This window comes from Hyperolius riggenbachi, chromosome 1 (genome assembly GCF_040937935.1).
Source record: "Hyperolius riggenbachi isolate aHypRig1 chromosome 1, aHypRig1.pri, whole genome shotgun sequence".
Taxonomy (NCBI): Eukaryota; Metazoa; Chordata; class Amphibia; order Anura; family Hyperoliidae; genus Hyperolius; species Hyperolius riggenbachi.
This window is the reverse complement of record NC_090646.1, coordinates 437,791,201-437,809,848: the sequence shown is the minus strand read 5'-3', so window position 1 is coordinate 437,809,848 and position 18,648 is coordinate 437,791,201. Positions and strand designations below refer to the sequence as shown.

Here is an 18,648-nt window from a genome sequence, read left to right as displayed (position 1 = left end):
AAAAGTTCCGGCCAGCGCTAAGGGCTGGATCGGAGGCGGCTGACGTCAGGACGTCGGCTGACGTCGATGACGTCACTCCGCTCGTCGCTATGGCGACGATATAAGCGAAACAAGGAAGGCCGCTCATTGCGGCCTTCCTTGTTTATTCTGGGCGCCGGAGGCGATCGGAAGATCGCCTCCGGAGCGCCCTCTAGTGGGCTTTCATGCAGCCAACTTTCAGTTGGCTGCATGAAATAGTTTTTTTTTTATTTAAAAAAAACCCTCCCGCAGCCACCCTGGCGATTTAATCAGAACGCCAGGGTGGTTAAGAGCCTGGGATGAATTTACCCTAGAGGATAGGCAGTTACAAAATAAAACCTCTTATTATTCCTACAGCTCTGTATCATTAGGCAGAGGGCTTTAAAGTACTATTGGTTATACATGATACAAAATGATTGATAGACCAATCAAATAGATGGATAATTACAGTGATTGTGAAATTGAATACAGATTTCCTTATGAATGGCGAACATTCTTTTGCTTGATCATCTCTGACAGAAAACTGATTGGTATAGGTAGGAAATTGCGAAGCTTCAGGCAAATCCGAGTTGCGATTCCGATTTTCCCTGGATGGTATCAAAACAAGAAGAAAAAAATGCAGCTTGCAGTACCAATTTAAAATCCGAATCGCATGTAAAATCTTGGCTAAATCACAGATCGGAATCGCATGTAGTGTGCAAGAGCCCTAAATTTGTTTGTGACCAGATTGTTTGCTCACAGATTGCTTTCAAGCTTGTGTTGTGTATGACTAGCATAAATGTGTTGCATACTTGTGTAACAAAAACAAGATCTGGAATATATAATGAAATGCCTCTGTGAAAAGTGCATGTCAGAATGAATAGTAGTTTAAATATGCAGGCTGGCAGATGAATATACCTATAGCTGGCTGGCACCAACTACATAGATAATTCAACAACAACAACAACAAATAACATTTGTAAAGCGCTTTTCTCCCGTGGGACTCAAAGCGCATAAGCATGGCTCCGACCATCGTGGTACAGGGGAAGAAGAAGAATTCAACCTATTCCCTGTTCAAATTAGAAAACAAATGGTTTAAAACCGTAATTGTTGTAAGAGGTTGTTGGAAAACACATATACAAAGCCACTCTTTAGCGTTAATTCATTATGCCGACCTTCTATAAAGGGCTATATGGTATCTACAAATACAGAAACTGGTTATTTCTAGCTTATCCCAATGTGATGTACAAGATGTATGTGCAAAGACTTCCTTTCCACACATTTTAGCTCCTTTTATACATACAATACTGACATCTGCCTTAGATATGCAGTGCTGCTGAGTCTGAATCTGTAAAATGTGCAAGGCTATGTTCTGCTAAAGTATTCTCAAGGAAGACATCTGGTGTGTAGTGCAGCTGGCTTTTTTCCAGCCCGAGATCTCCCGAGAGCATTGAAACAAATCAGCCTGTTTTCTGTGTGCTGCAAGTGAGTCTCCGACAGTTTGGGCATGTTTCCTGAATTGAGATCTGTTTCAGTAAACTGTGTTTTCTGTTGCAGTGGTTGGAGTTTTGTGACATCCACTGTAGATTGAATTCCAATGTTTTGGATGTCTTATTTTTTATATATATTGCTAGTGCCCTAGTTTGTTAGTGAAAAATGTAAGGATACTTTACAGAATAAAAACAGCCTCCTGTTTAATGGGGTCAGTTAATGCTTTATTGAAGGAATCTTTGAACATGTGGAACTAGGCCCTGAGCACTTGTGAATTCTGTGATATTTGAGAATGGCATAAAAAAAAACAAATGGAGAGTTGTCAGAACCTGTGCGACTTAAAAAAGTACCAGATAGAGTTGTACTCTTTCTATTCTTTTTTTTTTTTTTTGTTTTTGTTTTAGGGCCGGTTCAGACGGGCGCTTTATGGGCGTTTAGCGATGGCGTCCAGGACTTGTTAAAGGCTCCCATTCAAGTGAATGGGAGCACTTGTAACAGGCTTTTACTGGCATTTGCACGAACGCAGCGTTCTGTTCCCGATTTTTCCCGTCGTTTCAGGCGACCCTGGTTGCTACATGCGGCGTCCAGGGTTGATTACCGCCGTGTCTTAGTGTTCCCCTATGGGGTTGAAAAACGCAGATCGCAACGGAACGCTGCTGAAAGTCTGAGAAAAAGATGCCGCTGGAAGCCGGGCAGAAGCCCGTGTGGACTGGCCCTTTAGGAGCAGCTTTAACCCAGGATTGAACTTCATCCCGATTAGTAGCCAGTACCATCTTTCCCACAATAATTCTTTACCTTACTGATATTGAGGTGAAACCACTCTGTGTTAGTTTCCTGGCTGTTTTAGCCATGACTATGGCAGCTTCCTGGCTGTGATCTTTGTTGCATTGTGGAAGATAATGTGTTGTTGCCACGCAAACACTACCTCCCTCTGTGCAAAAAAAAAATAATATAAAAACCCTTTTAGCCTATCACGTTGTTAGTAGGCGTGCTTATAGATGAGGTCAGTTTGGGCTGGTTTTTTTTTTTTTTTTTTTTCCCATGTCTATAAACTTTGAAGATGCTGACCTGCAGGCTCATGGAGGATCAAACCACATGAATGAATTTCACGACTAGTATCCCCTCACAGCATTTATTGCCCTAAGAAGTTTTCATAGGGCAGCGAATGCTGGCAACATGTGGGGCTGCAATAACAAGAAAGAGAGGCCACAAGCAGGTGTGCTGCTTGGAGGGTCTGTCCCTTGTATTTTCGCCTCAGTGAGAGGGACATGGGGAGCAGTGGAGTCGGGATGGAGGGGCAGTGTACAGAGGTGAGAGGACACAAAGGCGGGTTTAGGAGTCTTTAGTGATTGCAGCAGCACTTCTGAGGGATTGCAGCCACACTACCCTTCCTTTCTGTGGGACTTGGCTGGCCAGCTCTGGTCAGGTCATGTTCTAGCCAGTCAAAGTCCACGTAGTAGCCCAGCCACTTCTAATATTAGTCTGCCCGATCCCAAAGTGGCCAACTTCAGGATCTGGTTGTTGCATATACAGCATTTGAGGAGTGGTCGGTACCTAGTTGCTGGGAAACTAAATAGCATGGTAGCCATTCAGTTTAACCATAAGCGTGAACTAGGTGTTAACCTTCACACGCACTCCCTTTAATTCACTGCTTCTTTAAAAAATGTTTCCATTTCAAGCCAAAAAATAGCATTGTCTTTTTAACACATGGTGAGCTTTAAGATGCATTCCCATGCAGAGTTGGGAAAAATACAGTTGTAATAATATGCCATTACAGTATGCTGAAATGTTGTACAGTGATTACCTGTGTACATTCATTGAACCAAATTGCATTAGCAATCAAATATAGTCTTACTACCATATTTTTATTATTAATTTATGAAGCGCCAAAATATTCCGCAGTGCTCTGCTTAATAAAATCCTGTCTTTTTAGTGTGTGTTTTGTATGTGTCAAGATATCTGCTAATTTAATTTTTTTCTGTGTATCTTTTCTCTGCAGGGCTTCTTATCATTCATGTGTGCTCCCCTCATTGGTGCTTTATCCGATGTTTACGGCAGAAAGTCTTTCCTCCTCATAACAGTTTTCTTTACATGTGTTCCTATTCCATTAATGAGAATAAGCCCATGGTAAGTCACCAAATTTCCATTTTAAGACACAAGTATGGAAGTCTTAAAGGTACCATGTAGTGTGGGAAAATTAATGAAAGTAAGCATAACCCCATGTCAGGCACTGACTGTGCTTCAGTCAGTACTATGGTCTTCCTCAGTGATGGCTAACCTTGGCACTCCAGCTGTGGTGGAACTACAAGTCCCATGAGCCATTGCAATACTCTGACAGCTCTAAGCATGACTCGGGGAGGCAGAGGCATGATGGGGATTTGTAGTTTTGTCACAGCTGGGGGTGCCAAGGTTAGCCATCACTGGTGTGTCTGATTTGTGTAGTGTAGTGTCCCTCAATGCAAGATCCTTGCAAGTCTTGCTGACAGCCTGACAGAGTGTGCGAAGGGTTAATTGATTTTTGCTGACAGCCTGGTCGCATAGAGCTTGACTTGGATGCAATGCATCATGTTAACAACTTATGCTGGGGATACACGGTACGTTTCTGTACCGTGTATCGACCAGCTGATCCGGCCAGCTGATCATATTCAGCTGGCCCGATCAAGCTGCTCGACCCCCGCCCGCTCGATCCCCGCCGGCGGACAATGGCAGGGAATCGAGCGTTGATAAGGAAGCGCCGGTGGGGACAAGCGGTAATCGATACGAGCGGGAGCGCGACGGGAGTCGATCCGGCGGCTAATCGGCCACCGGATCGACCCGTGTATTGCAGGCATTAGGAGTTGTTAATCATTTCAAGGCAGAGATTGATAAGATATTTGTTGTCTCTGCCCCCATAATATTGTCATGCTCCTGTCCACCTCCCAACATGTATGGACAGGCTGATGTCAGAAATGTGAATCAGACATGACATCGTGATGTGAGCAAAGCCAGCCGCTGTTACCAGGTCAAGCTCCTTGTAATAAGGCTGCTGTTCAGATTTGTATAGAACTTGCATCAGGAAATACTGGATAATACTAATGCACAGTAACTGATGAACTGACTGGAAGTATAGTCAGTACCTTATATGGGGTATGTTTAGTTTCATTACTTATTTTTCACTACATAGTCCATTTAATGCTTATATATGTATAATACATTACCTCGACTTGAAAATCAAACTTGCAGAATTGGACTTGTTTGTAAGATACTTGTATATATTGGGTGCTTTTAGTTAAACTTCTTAATTAAATGTAGAGGAAAAACACTCTCTTGTCACTGGTAGTCCTGTTTACTTTCATCTCCTCACCATGGATATGTATGGATGGATATGTATGGTGAGGTTGCTATATTCAATTGGCTCCTTTGTTTGTTCTGTTCTTAATTTACTGAGGATAAATCACCTTTTATTGCTAGGAATTATGGTAGATTAATTGTGTACACAGAGGAATGGATTGTTTTTATTGAGCCAATTGTGTGTGTGTGTGTGTGTGTGTGTGTATGTATATGTATATATATATATATATATATGTATATATGTATATATGTATATATGTATATATATATATATATATATATATATATATATATATATATATATATATGTATATATATATATGTATATATATATATATATATATATATATATATATATATGCTAAGCTGAAGACAAAGGCACATGTACTGTATTGACAGTCAGTAATGCCTGTAATGCCTGTAGCCATACAGCTTTACAGTACTCAACATGTTCAAAATGTTTGCAGATATTTATACATCCCAAAGATGTACACCAATCAGCCACAACCTTACAACCACTGGCAGGTGACATGAAAGACTAACTGTTAAAGTCACTCAATTCTTGAAAGTGATTTGTTGGAAGGAGGACAGTAGGGTAGAGCAACAATTTCAGAGGTACGGTACTGACTAGTCATCTTGTCATCACAATTTTTCCTTTGCCAGAACATCTCTGAAATGGTAGGTCCACAAATGGTCCTTGGAAGGACGTTCAGTGAATTGGCAATAAGGCCATGGCTGTCTGCTGAACTATGGGTTGGATGCCGGCTAGGCTATGGGATGAATTACAATACATCCACTTTCTGGGGGAAAAAATGCAGTTCAAGTTTGTATGTTGCCGAAACACAACAGACAAAACCAGACCTGGTGAAAGGAGCTCATAGGAAATCATGGGTTCATTCTGCATAGTCCATTGTTCTGCTGTTGTCCGCTCTGTTCGTAGATAACTGAAACAAGTGCAGCATTTAATTGCTTTGTAAACTAGAAAGAGACTTGGAAAACATTTATGAAAAATGTAACCAGTGTATTTTGCTTTGATTTCAGGTGGTACTTTGCTATGATCTCAGTATCTGGAGCCTTCTCTGTTACATTCTCTGTTATTTTTGCCTATGTTGCGGACATTACACAAGAACATGAGCGAAGTACTGCGTATGGTCTGGTAAGTTAAGTAGAAGTAGTATTCAGCATGCTATTTTATGTTTATTCTAAGGGCTAGATGCAAATTCAGAAGTATATCATTTTAGTATAACTTTTACACTACCCTTCATAATTCAGCATAACTCCTGTATATACTTTTTCTTTTTTTAAGTTGGTTTAATATCACATTGTTTTTTTCCCCCACAGGTATCGGCTACATTTGCAGCGAGTTTGGTGACGAGCCCAGCAATTGGCGCTTATATCTCTACCTTCTATGGTGATAATTTAGTTGTTCTTCTTGCAACAGTGGTAGCAGTGATAGATATCTGCTTCATCTTGTTGGTTGTGCCAGAATCATTGCGTGACAAGATGAGACCTACTTTCTGGGGAGCACCAATTTCCTGGGAGCAAGCTGACCCATTTTCTGTAAGTTCCTGCTGTTCTTATTGCTCATGTGACTGAAAAGCAGAATGGGAGTGATTTACTTAAGCTACATACACAAGTCCAACAAAGGCTAAACAACCAACTCATTTACATACTGCGCACGTGAACGACTGACTATACATTGAAAACAAGTACAAGTCAGTCAAACGTCTTGTACACATGCATCTACTGCACGATATCCGACCAATAGTCATGTGAATAGATCTGACAGTTGGATCTTACGAAACGCCTGTCATTAGTCACTCGTCAAGTAGTTTCCATGCAAACACATGCCTGATTGTCATCCAACAGTCTAAAACAGTCTAAAGTCAGACGACAATCAAGCAGTTTTGTTGAGCGTGTGTACAGGCCTTTAGGGAGACGTGCAGTGAAGACTGGAGATGTTGCTTTTCTCATGTGAAACTTTTATTTCTGCGTTGTGATGTTCGTTATTTTACATTTTTTCTTGCACATCCATTTGATCAAAGTACAACTTAGCTGCTTTTAAATACAGATCTCACTGGATAATTCACATGTAGTATGCAGTGTTCTCCCCAGGCTCTTTTAGCTGGGTGCTCCACCCGGCTAGTTTTGATGAGTACCCCGGCTGTCATCAGCTCACCTCCTCCTATTCTGTAAGCCTAATTGCTCACAGAAGCAAGGCTCCTGCATTCTCTCATCTCGCCCCACCCGGCTACTTTTTCATGCCACCCGGCTACTATTTCATGCCACCCTGCTGGAAAAAAGTTCTGGGGAGAACACTGTAGTATGTAGTGAATTGTTTTGTGGACATCAGCAGCTGTTGCTTTATAGTTGGTGATACCACATTTGGGAGTATCCCCACTTCCTATTCCCATTGTGACACCATAACAGAAAGCAAAGGGGAACTCTTCTAACGTGGGCCTATTTAAAGGATCCAACACTTTCCCACTATGCAAGTCTAAATAAAGAAAAACATATAGGGTCTGGTGTCTCACTTTATTAAACATATTAAATCCAAGTAAAATGGGATCTCCATGATGCTTTGCAAAAAATAATTCCCAAAAGCTATACTGGTCATTGTATTCAGCTCCCTTCCTTTGCAAGATTGCGTGGCATTGGCATCAGTTTAAATTCACTTTCAAGACTGTGGTTTCCCACATTGGGCAGCACGGTAGGGGAGTGATAGGCAATCTCGCCTTGCAGCGCTGGGTCCCCGGTTCATATCCCTACCAAGGCAATGTCTGCAAGGAGTTTGTATGTTCTTCCTGTGTCTGCATGGGTTTCCTTCTGGTACTCCGGTTTCCTCCCACATCACAAAAGCATTCAGATAAGTTAATTGGCTCCCCCCTTGGCCCTAGACTACAATACATACACTACATAGACATAGGACCATGGTAGGGATTAGGTTGTGAGCTCTTCTGAGGAACAGTTAGTGACAAGACTACATACCGTACAGACCAAAAGTTTGGACACATCTTCTCATTCAAAGAGTTTTCTTTATTTTCATGACTGTGATCATTCTATCGGATCATGTTTAGACTTGTTACTTTAATGCATACCGTGTAAAATGTATTGTAATTTGCAATGTGCAAGGGTTAGGAAGAGGGAGCTGGGAGGAGGCCCCAGCCAGGCTTTATGCAAATTTATGCGGCAGACAAGTGCCCTATTCATTTATTTGTATGATTTTGGGATGTGGCAGGAAACCAGAACAGCCTGGAGGAAATGCACACAAGCACATGGAGAACATACAAACTCCATACAGATTTGAACTAGTGTCCTAGTACTGCCATGCTAGAGTGCTACCTATCCACAATGACACAGTGCAGCCCAGTTACGTTGCATTTTGATAAAATGACATTAGCTCAAATATATTTTGTAAAACATTCTGTTACATACTGGTGTTTACAAATGATTATTTTTCTTGCATTTTCTTTCAGTCACTTAAAAAGATTGGAAAAGACACAACAGTTCTTCTCATTTGTATCACAGTGTTCTTCTCCTACCTGCCAGAAGCAGGACAGTATTCCAGCTTTTTCCTCTATCTCAAGCAGGTGAGTGCTTGCAGTGTGGAATGTTATTTCCTGGGGCAGACATCAGCTTAGCAGATGTTTAACCTTTGATGACTAGAGGTCATTTTATCTCTGTAAATGATTATAATTTAAGAAAACTAGTTACATCTGACAGGGTAGGAAGTTTCTTCTGAGCTCCCTTCTTTGGAATATTTTAAGACAGTTAATCAGATCTCAGAAATTATTAGAGAAGTACATATTTCTGACCTGGAACTAACTTTAAATTGAGCATACCTGATTACAGGAGCTCCAGGTTTTTTTTCTTTGCAAAGGCAGGGATCTGTTTTACCTAAACAGGTTATCATTTACTTCCCATATTTATAAACTACCAAAATAGTCCACAGTGTATTTCAGAGTACTTCAAGCTAGGAATGGTCAATGGGATGCTACTAATTCCCAGATGATGCAAATTCTGTATAAAAAATTATGTAGCTTGAAAATGACCATTCGAAGAAAGCCAAGGAGGGAATCTGCAGTTTGAAAATGACCAATCGAAGGAAGCCAAGGAGGGAATAGATTGGAAAGTTATCACTGTACATGAATTGGCTAAAAAAAATGCATAATCATGCAATTAGTTGGAATTATTTGCATCTCTACTTAGAGCCATTCAATTAATTATTTGCATCTCTACAAAGGCTTTCACTGACTGCTTCTGCTGCTGCATTCTCCTACTGAGGCTTGCACTTTTTTACTCAACCCCTAGATCTGACACTAGGACAGGTAGTGGTGTGCCTCCTCACCTCACTGTACCCAATATGTCCTCACTACCCCTCCTCTCATCTCCATTTCAGAAAAACACAGTCTTTCACACCCCACATCCACATCATCTCTGGGCCCTGCCATCTTCAGCCAGCATTTCCAAAATACACAGCAGATTTGAAGATTTCTAATAAAGGCAAAAGTTCACCTCAGGTTAGGGTAAACAAGAACATTTTAATATCTCCTGAACAATATAGAACAATGATATCTACGCAAACAACAAACCTTCCCAGTTTCATGCCTGTAAGCTGTTGTAGGCGGGCTGGGTTGATGTAATTGAGAAAAAAAATAGCTAATTTTCAAAACTAACACAGATCAAACCACAACTTGTGCTTATTGTACGGACAAGTTTCACTCACAGATCTATACTCCCTTAACTAATGTCTTCTTGACTCATAACGTTTTTTTCCCATGCATGGCTTCTTGGCTGGCTATTCATTACCCTTAGAAACATTTACCACAACACTAGACACGCTAGCAATTCTGAAGGACTTCGATGAGTCTGCTGGCCAAGCATGTAAAACTAGCATATAGCTACTTATTTACAAACTTCAAGCAAGCAGCTAGAGTAGTCATGAGTTCCATTTTTAAAGCACTATAAAGCTGCTGATCATGTACCTATGAAAAAGCCGCCAGGAGACTTGGGTGCAGGATATAGCCGGTATATGGCTAACCCTGCTCCTGCACAACTCCCGGTGGTGTTAATTACTATTCCCCCTCCAGTTCGACGTGGATGGTAGGGAAATACATAATTCGGCTTCCAGCAAGTGCTGGCGGCCGAATTAGTGTTTTAAAAAGTAACTTCAGCTGACGGCGCCGAAGTTACTGACTGTGCACCGATATAGCCGTATTTCCTATTACTATATAAGAGAGAACAGAGGCGCCAAAAGGATAAAAGGGGTTTTAATGGAGCTTAAAAGCCAAAACTTGGTAATTAGAGGAGGCAGTGGTGGACTTACCCCTTCCAAGCAGACACAACACGACTGTACATTCAGTCTATTTATTAACAAACTCCAGATAAAGCAAAGCAACGCGTTTCACGGGTCAGCGCCCACTTCCTCAGGCAATAGAAAAAGGAGTTACAGCATCTAGCAAAACAAACGACACTCAGCGCCTCTGATTACCAAGTTTTGGCTTTTAAGCTCCTTTAAAACCCCTTTTATCCTTTTGGCGCCTCTGTTCTCTCTTATATAATATTGTATCCACCCTTGGTGGAGGGTTGCGACCCTTTCTACTATCTACAGAGAGCGACTTCTTATTCCTGAGTGGGGTCAGGATAATCTCCCCACCTGCCTTTACAGTGGTTGCCTATTGGTGACCCATGTTTGTGAGTATAACAACTATTACTCTTTATTACCTCCTTTGTCAATACATACTACACTATTGGGGCTCTTGGTGTTCCTCTGTTTATCTCGTATTTCCTATTACGGTCTATGGTGGCGCCGGCTGCACCCAAACCTCCTGCGCTGGATTTCTAGTGTTCGTACTGATCATCCTGAAGTGCCTCTATATCTTACGGCCAGGGCTTGAGTACAGATGCACATCTGTCAGTACACACCACTGACATAACTCATTGCACATTTACACTTGAGGTTAGAGAGTCAGTTTTCAGCAACTCCATTTCACACAGGCCTTTTTCAGTGCTGAGAATCACATAAGTGCTACATGCTAAAATCCACAAGGGGTAGAAACACTACTGTTGTGTGACATTTCTACTGATATGTTTCACACGCCCATCACCGGTTTCCTCATACTTGACTCCATGGTGATTCTTGTGTGTACCACCTGTGTGTTCACCAGCACTAGAATCAAACCGCCATTCTGCTCATAAATGTTAACAGGCGATGATTTGCAGAGCATTCTGGGAGCCCAGGTATTACCTATACTGGCTTAGGAACATGGTGTATACGAACATTCTGCAGATGTGCACCTGACAGAACTAAAGATGTTGCCACCTGTGATAGATTGCAGAATGTAAATCAAAGTGGCAAACACTGAGTAAATAATTTATAAATGAATATTGTAAAAAATAAGAAATTTATTTCATCAGGTTATTTTCACCAGAGTTGCCCTTTAAAGTGGATCCGAGATGAACCTTTATTCATTGCACAATTGTGTTACTTGCATATAGTTTATAGGGCATTCCTCAAGCCAAATACTGTTTTTCTTTTTTTTGTTTTAATACTCTTATTTCCTATAAACTAAACAAGCCTCGCCCACAGCTTCTCCAAAACGCCAAGGCACTCAGACCCATGTAGCAAGGGCTTATGGGAGCTCAGTCTAGGCAGGAGAAGGAGGAGGAGGTTACTAGCCAGAGATTTCAGAGGCAGAGGGGAGGGGGGAGTGAATGTTTCACAGGCTGAGGGGTGGAGATGCAGTTGCAGATTGCCTGTGTGTAATGATGACAAACAGAACATGGCCGCTGTCATTGTATCACAGGACTATATTATAAACTGTTGAAGCTGTATGCAGCCAGATTTGCTGTGTAAACTATCTAAACTTTAGATAAGATATATAGAAAAGTTACTTGTTGTACTTAGTTTTTCATCTCGGATCCGCTTTAAAGAAAAACATTTCTTTGTTTCAGCAGATACAAATCCTAAAATAAATGTGCACTGTTTCTGCTTCCTGACTCATGGAAGCAGACATATTGTTAACATACTGTGCTTTCAAATGAGCGTATCTGCCATCTCTGCCATAGCAATCATGTGACACAGGAGTGATCAGATTACAACTTGTGAGTAGACACAGATGAGTGGGGATTAAACAGGCTAAACTCTATAAATACTTACATGGTGCATTTCTCTGTTTTCCTTCTGTCCTGTGCAAGAGTTCAAGTCCACTTTAAGTAGTGAAAGGTGTGTTTACAGATAAACCTTGTATGCCCTGTATATGTGCTCTGTGGGTTTTAAGGGTGGCATGCAGCAAAATCTTACGATCTCACTCTGTATGGAGTGGTAAGTAATGAGTATGAGATGATTATAAACTGAAATCTTATTCGATTTGAGTCAAGGACCCAAATGCAATTACGTTTTTCTACTGCATTTTCTCCTCGGTGATATTTTTAAACTTGGCAATAAAATGCATTTTAAATCACCAGCAAACAAGAAAATACTCAAATTAAATTTGACAGTACTTTTTCATCTGCTTTTTGGTACCTTTTCAGTTGCAAAATGCTGAGTTACTTTAAATAAAAGATGAAAAATTAACTCCTAAGCGAAAACTCAAGAGAAAGTGAATTGCTTATGGGTCAGGATCTCTGTTTCAAAGCGTGAATAAAATGGCAAAAATTAAAAACGGCTATAGTTATTTGTACTGCATTTTGTTACTACTCATTCTGTCTGCACTGTTAGGTGTAAAGTAATGCTCATCTCCTTTCTATCACAGATTATAGGATTTAATCAAAGTAGCATTGCTGCTTTCATAGCAGTGGTGGGAATTTTGTCCATTGTGGCTCAGGTATGTTTCTCTTAACATTTAATTCTGTAGTGTGTGGTGTGTGTTCCCTTTAATACCATGATTCAATTAATTAAATTAGTAGTCCAGCAAAAAACCCTAATTATGAAGTATTGAAAGTTTAGAGACTATTAACAAATGTATGCATGCCAGGGATTTTTTCCCTTCGCCTGAGGTATGGCAGCTAAGTAATTTGAATGTTAGGAGAGTTTGTTTGCAGAACACTGCACCTGAGTTATTGAGAGTTGGAAGGTTTTGGAATGCAGTAACAAGTTATTGGGTGCTAGTCTCTACAAGAAGATACTCATCAGTGAGGTCTCTAGCTAATTATAAGAGCCAAATGGAGGCTGCCATATTTATTTCCTTTTAAACAATACCAATTGCCTGGCTGTCCTGCTGATCTTTCTGGTCAGCAGAGTCTAAATCACAAACTGGAAACAAACATGCAGTTAACCTTGTTATATATTTCAGAAATATCTAGTCTGCATACTTTTTCAGGGTCTATGGCTAAAAGTATTAGAGGCAGTGTGTCAGTAGGCAGCGAGGCAATCTGCTGCATTTCAAGAAAATAAATCTTTTACCTCGGGTTCCGTTTAAAAATCTGTTTTGTCAGATATCCTCAGTTTTTTCATGCTCTAAGTAAATCCAATGCTTGAGAATACTCTAGATCAGGCTTTCTCAACCAGGGTTCCCTGGAACCCCAGGCTTCCTTGAGTACTCTGCAGGGGCATTATCCAACATCGTGCAGGAAGGTCATTATAACAGGGGGTACTATAAAAAGAAGCACTAAATTAGGGGTCAGAATAATAATGAGCACATTAATAAAAAGCACTTGCATAAGGAGACAGTGGCAGTGTAATAGGGGGTTGTGAAATATACAGCCTCACCTGCTTTCAAAGACCATGCCACCTGCAAAATAAATGCAGGGGTTCCTCAAGATCAAAAAATTGGTTGCAGGGGTTCATTGCGATCCCAAAGTTATCTTAGCTATTACAGATTTGTTAGAAAATATTTCTTATTTAGGCTTTATTGTCTCTTCAGTTTTTCTTTACAGAGAGAAAAGCATGTTTGTCTCATATTTTGCTTGGCTTGTCTTTTTCTAGACTGTGTTTCTCAGCATACTGATGAGGTCCATTGGAAACAAAAATACTGTTCTCCTTGGTTTGGGCTTTCAAATGTTCCAGCTAGCCTGGTATGGCTTTGGCTCACAGCCATGGTAGGTTTTTCATCTACTCTAGTGATGTGAAGGTTTTTTGTTATATGCTTTTTAAAGAACCTGTGATGAGAAAAATATTGAGGCTGCATTGCTGGACTCTTTCTAGAACAGGGATGTCAAACTCAAAAAAAGGTGGGTCGAAATTGAACACAGGGACCAAGTCGTGGGCCAACCTCAGTGTTTCGTGAACACCTTCCTCCCTTATAGACATTCCCTGGTGTCTAGTGTCCCCCTCTATCCCCTACACTGTTGCCTAGTTTCTAGTGGTCCTTTCTCCCTTTATAAAAGTACCCTGGTCCCCCCCACAAAGTTTCCCAGGAACTCAAGTGGCCCCCTCCCTCGCTTATACATTTCCCTGGTGTCTAGTGGCCCACTCCCTCCCCTTCACAGTTCCCTGGTTTCTAATGGCCCTCCTCAGTCCCCTATGCAGTTACAGGTGTCTAGTGGCCCCTCCATTTCCCTATACAAGTACTTAATGTCTAGTGGTCTGCTTTATCCCCCCTTTTCTCTATATAGGTCCTTGGTGTCTAGTGTTTCCCCCTTTCCTCTCATATGGATTCCTTGGTGATCCTTATAGCTTCATTGGCTTCACAGACTTTTAATATGAGAAAAAATATTTTGGCAGAAAAATCTCACTGTACAATTGCAAGTTCGCATTGGTATTTTAAAATCCTGCACTTGGAAATCTGCATGCGAACATTCTGCTTATATTCTCAAATAATTTTTTTGTATATTACAAAGAAATGAATTGCAGCCTGTCAATAAGCATACAAATTTTATATTTGATGCAGTCACTCCAAAGAAATTTCCTTAGGAATAGTCAGTCATATGACTCTGCTTCCAGTGGCATACTTTCTTTAGGGATCAGAGTTGGTACTGTATTGTCAAACTATGAACAGCAGTCACCCTAAAAATCTTCTGTGTCGCTGAGAGATTGACTTTGCCTCACATACGGATTAGGATCTACTAAACTGCAATGCTGGACACAAAAAGTCTCTCACAATGTGATGGGAAAGAGTCTGGACAACCCAGTTGGCCACTAATGATACAGACTTGATCGCATATTACATAGAAGTGGTAAGATTGTATTATTAGTGGGAACCTTAACACTTAAGTCTCTGTAAAAAAAAAGTTTTTTACTCACCTGGGGCTTCCAGCAGCCCCCTGCAGCTGTATCGTGCCCACGCAGACTCCATCAGATGCGCCTGACCCCACCGGCAGCCACTTCCGTTTTCGGCGTCAGGAACCGACAGGCCGGGAACGCAAGTGATTCTTCGCGTTCCCAGTTACAATAGCACCCTCTATGCTGCTATCTGCTATAGCAGCATAGAGGGCACTAGGGAATGTGAATAATCACCGAAACCGGAAGTGGCTGCCGGCGGGGCCAGGAGCATCTGATGGAGTCTGCGTGGGCACGATACAGCTACAGGGGGCTGCTGGAAGCTTCAGGTGAGGTTTTTTTTACAGAGACTTAAGTGTCCCTTTAAAGAGGTTCCTTAGAGATATATAGTAGAATGTAATATCGGTAAATTATTCAAGATACCAACTTTTATGTAAACTATTCTGGTTTCAGCATCAGAAACACTTTCTATATATAACTGTATATTGGCATGAAATTTCCCCCACCCCCTTTCTCCCATGCTGCTTTGCCTAGAGCATTCTGGGAGACCAGGTGTTGTTTCTACTGACTTCTGAACTCTCAGTAAACACCTTCCAGCTGTGAAGATGTAGCCGCTTGTGATAAATTTTAAAGGGAACCCGAAGGGAGGGCATATGAAGGCTGCCATATTTATTTCCTTTTAAACAATTCCAGTTGTCTGGCAGCACTGCTGCTCTTTCCGGTCAGCATTAGTGTCTGAATCACACACCTGAAACAACCATGCAGCTTACCCAGTCAGAAACTTCTGATCTGCATGCTTGTACAGGGCAATTTGCATTGTTTAAAAGGAAATAACAATGCCAGCTTCTGTATCCGTCGCACTTCAGGTGTGCTTTAAGAATGTAAATCGGGGAGAGTCATTTTTTTTTCTTTTTACAATGGCTAAACATTAACTAAAAAATGTATAAAGTACTATTGTTAAAAATAAACATCTTTATTCATTGAGCTATATTCAGTAGAGTTCCTCTTTAAAGGGAACCTAAACCCTAGAAAAAAATGAGTTTCACTTACCTGGGGCTTTTACCAGCCCTTTGCAGCCATGCTGTGCCCTCGACGTCACTCCTGAATCCCCTGGTCCCCCGCCGACTCTGACTCTGAGTCGGCAGGCCGCAACGCGTATCATTACATGTGTTACCGCGGTATCAGGGCGCTATAGCAGGTGTGAATGCATACAAAGATACATGTTGACACCTGCTTTAGCGTTCTGTTACCGTGGTAACGCCTGCTTAGGTGAACTTCAGCAATGGATGAGTGACAACTGGCTGAAACTAAATGCAGAAAAAACTGAAGTCCTTCTGATCGGAGGGCAGCGCATGACAACAAAACAACTTAACTTGCAGTCTTCACCACTGGGAATAGGAGGCACAGACCTACACAGCTCTGATCATGTGCGTAGCCTGGGAGTTCTAATTGATGGAGATTTAAACTTCAGAACTCACATCTCTGCTGTGGTGAAATCATCCTATTTTCACCTGAAGAACATTGCAAAAATCAAGCACCTCATCCCCCCAGAAGATCTACCAACCTAAGTTCATTCCTTCATTACATCCCGACTGGACTACTGCAATGCTCTGGCATGGTGGCGTAGTGGTTAGCTCTCTCGCCTTGCAGCGCTGGGTCCCTGGTTCGAATCCCAGCCAGGGCACTATCTGCAAAGAGTTTGTATGTTCTCTCCGTGTCTGCGTGGGTCTCCTTTGGGCACTCCGGTTTCCTCCCACATTCCAAAAACATACGGATAAGTTAATTGGCCCCCCCCCCTAAAAAAATTGGCCCTAGACTACAGTACTTACACTACATAATATAGACATATGGCAATGGTAGGGATTAGATTGTGAGCTCCTTTGAGGGACAGTTAGTGACAAGATATATATATATATATATATATATATATATATATATATATATATATAATTATAATATATACATACACTGTACAGCGCTGCGTAATATGTCGGCGCTATATAAATACATAATAATAATAATGATGCTCTCTACACTGGCCTTCCAAAAAAGGACTTGTACCTCCTACAGCTGATACAGAATACTGCTGCCAGACTGCTAACCAACCAACTATGTCACTGCCACATAATGCCAGTCCTGCATTCCCTTCACTGGCTACCTATAAAATGGAGGATCCTTTTCAAGATCGGCCTACTGACATTTAAATCACTAAATAATCTGGACCCTGGATACATGAAAGAAATGTTACAGCTGCGTAGCAATCCCTGCAATCTCAGATCCACAGGTTTTAATAATCTAGTCATACCCAGAGTCCACTTGGAAACGTTTGGTCCCAGAGCCTTCTGTCATGCTGCTCCTACGTTTTTGGAACTCCTTACCTCAGCAGATCAGGACAGGGCCATCCCTGGACGTGTTTAAATCCAGACTAAAAAAACCCCACCTGTTCAGTTTGGCATTTGCAGAAATATAACTTTTTTTGTGTGAATACTTCATCCTACTACCAACTACTGAATCTGAGAGAGCCTAAGTGCTTTGAGTCCTATGGTAGAAAAGCGCTATAGAAATGCGATTGTATTGTATAATTATACGCATTGCAGTCCACCGACTCAGTCGGCAAAAACGAAACTAGCTGCTGGCGGGGAACCAGAGGATCCAGGATTGACGTCGAGGGCACAGGATGGCTGCAGGGGGGGCAGGTAAAAGCCCTAGGTAAGTGAAACTCATTTTTTTCCATAGGGTTTTGGTTCCCTTTAAGAGAATGTACAGGAGCCAGCGAGACATGTTACTTTTGATATATGTATAGCAAAAACCACAGATACGTAATGCACAAAATATCGTGCTTTCCTAATTTCTGCAAATTCATAAGGGTTTTAACCTCACACTTTATGTATGGCTTTATTGTTTTTGTTTTAGTGTAAGTGTATAACTTTGGAGCAAAGCTAGAATAAAGTTTGTGGACTGTTATGGCGGGCGCTCTAGTTTGACAGTTTAATGGAGTAGTTTTAGCCCTTGTGAACTCATCAAAATATAAGTGCATCTGCTTACTTGCCAGTTTTACTTTGTAATTTCCAGGATGATGTGGGCTGCTGGCTCTGTAGCTGCAATGTCCAGTATCACATTCCCTGCAGTAAGTGCTCTAATTTCCCGCAACGCTGAGTCAGATCAACAAGGTATGTTTCACTGTCAAACCACACGCTTTCTTGCATATGTTGTGAGGCTGGCGAATGCTGGCTGATTTTTTTAGTTAATTGGTAGGTTTTTAGCTAATTAACAGTGTGTGTATTGCCAGGAGATACAGATAAAGTATGCTATGCTGATGACTCACCCTCTATTCAGCTGTACTGCAAATAAACATATTTGTGACAGATCTGAGTCACTACATTCTTTTTTTTTTTTTTTTTTTTTTTACACTAAAAAATGGCAGCTGTAGTACTTGTGCAGCTTACCCTGCTCAGAAGAATAGCAAACAACTGTATGGGGTCAGAGGAAAAGGTCTCCTGATTCTGGTTTCTGTCTCCTCTGAATAATACAACACATGCTGCTTGGCCAAGGTGGCATGTCTGTACAGGTGTCTCTAGCAGACAGATAATAGTTGGATTGTATTTTGTCTGTATACAGCTTCATTACTGTCTTGTTCATGAGTTATAAAACTTTCATTTTTTTGAGCTTTA

At 41.3% G+C, this 18,648-nt stretch overlaps 1 protein-coding gene across 2 annotated transcripts in view; it reads left to right on the top strand.

The window, feature by feature from the left end:
• Nucleotides 1–18,648, top strand: part of LOC137519078 (hippocampus abundant transcript 1 protein-like) — a 100,398-nt gene that overhangs the window by 70,454 nt on the left and 11,296 nt on the right. For both annotated transcript variants that reach the window (XM_068237740.1, XM_068237732.1), the window contains exons 4-10: nt 3,488–3,615; nt 5,860–5,974; nt 6,160–6,378; nt 8,295–8,408; nt 12,573–12,644; nt 13,745–13,857; nt 18,050–18,147. In XM_068237740.1, coding sequence (XP_068093841.1) covers nt 3,488–3,615; nt 5,860–5,974; nt 6,160–6,378; nt 8,295–8,408; nt 12,573–12,644; nt 13,745–13,857; nt 18,050–18,147 — 859 coding nt within the window. The remainder of the gene's footprint in view (nt 1–3,487; nt 3,616–5,859; nt 5,975–6,159; nt 6,379–8,294; nt 8,409–12,572; nt 12,645–13,744; nt 13,858–18,049; nt 18,148–18,648) is intronic.